Here is a 3,690-nt window from a genome sequence, read left to right as displayed (position 1 = left end):
ACAAACAAATAAAGTACATTGACCGAAAGAAGAGAGAAAATGTGCCTGCCTTTAAAACTATTGGATGATCTCAAATTTCACTTTCGAAAACCCAGAAAATCCTTCTCAGATCCAGAATGATTAATGATCCAGATCATGTTTTGTAGTGTGATGAAGAGTCTCAACCTTAATGTGTCCATGAAATTTGGTACAAATCCGATCTCACTTTACAAAGTTATTAACCCAAAACTGCGAAAATGCCCTAAGAAAGTACACTGCACTTAGAGATATATTTAAGCCTAAGCTAAGAAAGTACACTGCACTTAGAGATATATTTAAGCCTAAGCTAAGAAAGTACACTGCACTTAGAGATATATTTAAGCCTAAGCTAAGAAAGTACACTGCACTTAGAGATATATTTAAGCCTAAGCTAAGAAAGCATACTGCACTTAGAGATATATTTAAGCCTAAGCTAAGAAAGTACACTGCACTTAGAAATATATTTAAGCCTAAGCTAAGAAAGTACACTGCACTTAGAGATATATTTAAGCCTAACGTAACGTAGTTATAAAGGACTCGTAAACTTAAATCAATTATATAAATACAATGATAAAGCCACAGCTACACCCTAACTTTAGTGTTGATTATTTAGTTATACCATCAAATGAACTTAATGACATGGATTCCAATGTTCTTTTGGAAAATCTGGACCGAATAAGTATGGTGGAAGATTTGGATCCAAGTCAGGCCTTTGTTGTGCTGAAAAAGGTGAGACTTGGTGAATTTTAAATATTTTAAATTTATTTAGTCATCAATTGTGTAAATGTATCCTATCTTTTGAAGATTATAAAATTTTTTTTTTTTCAAATAGTCATTAAGTTTAGGATTTTAAATGTCTTTTTCATTGCCGTTCCACATGTTTCTGAGTTTAGGTAATAACTAGTGAAACCTAGATTTGTATCTATTTATACCACTCCATCTGATATTTAATATAACTTTCATTCTGACATACAGTATGTTTCCGGACTTACAACGCTAGAAACCGGGTTTCGATATCCGTGGTGGGCAGAGCACAGATAGCCCATTGTGTAGCTTTGTGCATAACTACAAACAACCAACCAAAAAAGTGGGTAATATACTATAGACAGTGGGTTTACTATGTACACTGAATAGACCACGAAGAATGGACAATGGGTAGACCATTAAAGAGACGACTGACCGTGAAAAGTGGTCAGAATATTGACAACAAGTGTGCTAGTGGGGAGATGATGACCGGTTGACATAGGATAGCTGAATATCCTTGTCATATCTGAATATGTTTGGAAATCATTATTATCGTATAATTAAAAAAAAATGAAAGCAACTTTAGTAACCGGAATGTATTTGTACAGTATGTCAATATTTAATTCCGTATTATGGATATGCCTTTTGATTGACTTCACAATTATGGATATGCCTTTTGATTGACTTCACAATTATGGATATGCCTTTTGATTGACTTCACAAAAAAATGTGTTAGTCGAAAGTTGTGTAATTTTTTCTGGTTATTTGTTTTAAGATTGATATTAAAAATTAAACTAAAAGGTATCAAACATAGGCGGAGGAAACAACAGTTACCTGGAGGAGAAGGCTAAAGTGTATGCGAGACCTGAACATGTAATTCTATGGGGAGCAGAAGTTATGACCCCCAGAAAAATGTGGCATTTATAGGCTTCAAACGGAGCAATTTCTAAAATATACTTTGTAAAGCGCAGCCATTTAGTGTGTGTGGTAGCCTTAAAATAATTAATTGGTAATATCCTGTCTCCAGGAGGCGTAAACATGAGGAGGGGGCTGGAGCGCCCCTGGCTGGCTCGTCCGCTTATGTCAGAATGGTATTACATTACTTGTCATTTCCACATTAACTATTCACGAGTAGATTATGAATGGATAAACTATAGCTATAGGTAATGGGTAGACCAAGATGGAGATGGGCGTATTACGACTGTGTCACCTATTATAACATCAGCCTGACCAAGCTAATGTTTCCTTAAAATTTTACTATTTTAGAGCTCCTCTGATCTTAAATAGTATTGCATCCTTGGAAAGTTTAAAATACCCATGTTTTTTTATTGATAGAATGTGTATATATATATATATATTCGATAAATAAATTTGAAAACGGTAGAAAAATGTTTAAACGTATCAGTCAATATGTGTATGTATGTAAACGATGCTTGCCATTTCATACTCCTATTAGATTTTCGATTGTGTTAGGTAAACTAAAATAAAATAAAAAAACGTTTCATTTTAGTTGAATGGAGATAAACAAGTGGATCAGTTAACCACAATGCTCAAGGGAAGTGGGAAGAATATCACAGCTTTCATGGCTAACATGTTGCCCGCCAATAAACTCGCCAGCCTGGACTTCAATCAACTAGATAATCTTCAATCAGTCGTCAGTGGGTCCTCGATACTTTTGGTAAGAAATGACCTGGGGGTAGAAAATTCTGCCATCATCCATCTCTTCTTCTTCAAGTATAAAACATTTCTTATTTAATTATTACCAGTTTTCTTTTCTTACTTGCTTATACTTTTGTTCGTTTTTTATTTCCGAGCATAATTATCTTCTTATTATAGGGGGCGTATTCATGTTTAAGGGAATAAATTTTATAAAACATTACAATAAGAAAAATAAGGATTTTAAACACATCGATCTTAACTGTCCCGGTATCCAAACTTCAAGCAATAATAATGTATATCAACCATCAACTGCACTTTTGCTGCTCTAAACCACTTCCAAAGAGTTTTACTATTATTGGGTTTTTCTACTTTAACATCACCTTGTACGACATATGGGTTAAGCAGCCATGTCAGACAATCCTAAGTTTCATTCAGATACAACCATCCCTAATTTTGATCTACTGACCAAAGGGAAGGCAGGCAGGCAGCAGTACCAACCGCCAAAAGAGCTTTGGACAAAACAACAAGATTGCTGTCAAATTTACAATATATCCACAGAACCTTGGATCTTTCGATGCAAAGTCTGCACCACTACAAACAAAGACTTTTGATTAGTTCAAGAGCTTACCAATGTTTTAGGATTAAAACATTTAAAAAAGTCTTCGGTTTGAAACGCTGCTTATAATAATAATTTGAGCAGCAACTTTTGAATTTTACGGTTCCTCCAAAAGTGGCAAGGATGCTGGTCTCTCATGAAAACAGGTGTAATGAATAAATATTATAATCGTTTAAGTATATCAGTCGCTACCTTTACTTAGCCGATTACTGTTACTAACTATGTTATGGTAGTTACTATTTAAAAAATTGAAAAATATATGTGTTGTTGTTGTTGTTGTTGTTGTTGAAGAAACCAAAAGGGTAATTTAAATACATCTCTAACTCAACGTAAAAACTATGTTGTAGTTTCAGCGTGTAATTAAGTGAACAAATATGTGTGTGTTATATATGTTGTAGTTTCAGCGTGTAATTAAGAGAACAAATGTGTGTGTTATATATGTTGTAGTTTCAGCGTGTAATTAAGAGAACAAATGTGTGTGTTATATATGTTGTAGTTTCAGCGTGTAATTAAGAGAACAAATATGTGTGTGTTATATATGTTGTAGTTTCAGCGTGTAATTAAGTGAACAAATATGTGTGTGTTATATATGTTGTAGTTTCAGCGTGTAATTAAGAGAACAAATGTGTGTGTTATATATGTTGTAGTTTCAG

The 3,690-nt window shown here is 33.7% G+C and overlaps 1 protein-coding gene across 1 annotated transcript in view; it reads left to right on the top strand.

Annotated features, from left to right (window-relative positions):
• LOC111083972 overlaps positions 1–2,440 on the top strand; it is a gene marked incomplete at its 3' end in the record, with an annotated part of 8,258 nt that extends 5,818 nt beyond the window's left edge. The window contains exons 4-5 of the mRNA XM_022380727.1: positions 632–747; positions 2,273–2,440. Coding sequence (XP_022236435.1) covers positions 632–747; positions 2,273–2,440 — 284 coding nt within the window. The remainder of the gene's footprint in view (positions 1–631; positions 748–2,272) is intronic.
• Positions 2,441–3,690: the final 1,250 nt, after the last annotated feature.

This window comes from Limulus polyphemus, unplaced genomic scaffold (genome assembly GCF_000517525.1).
Source record: "Limulus polyphemus unplaced genomic scaffold, Limulus_polyphemus-2.1.2 Scaffold12499, whole genome shotgun sequence".
Taxonomy (NCBI): Eukaryota; Metazoa; Arthropoda; class Merostomata; order Xiphosura; family Limulidae; genus Limulus; species Limulus polyphemus.
Note: the sequence above shows the minus strand (reverse complement) of the source record. Positions and strands in the feature narration are given on the sequence as shown.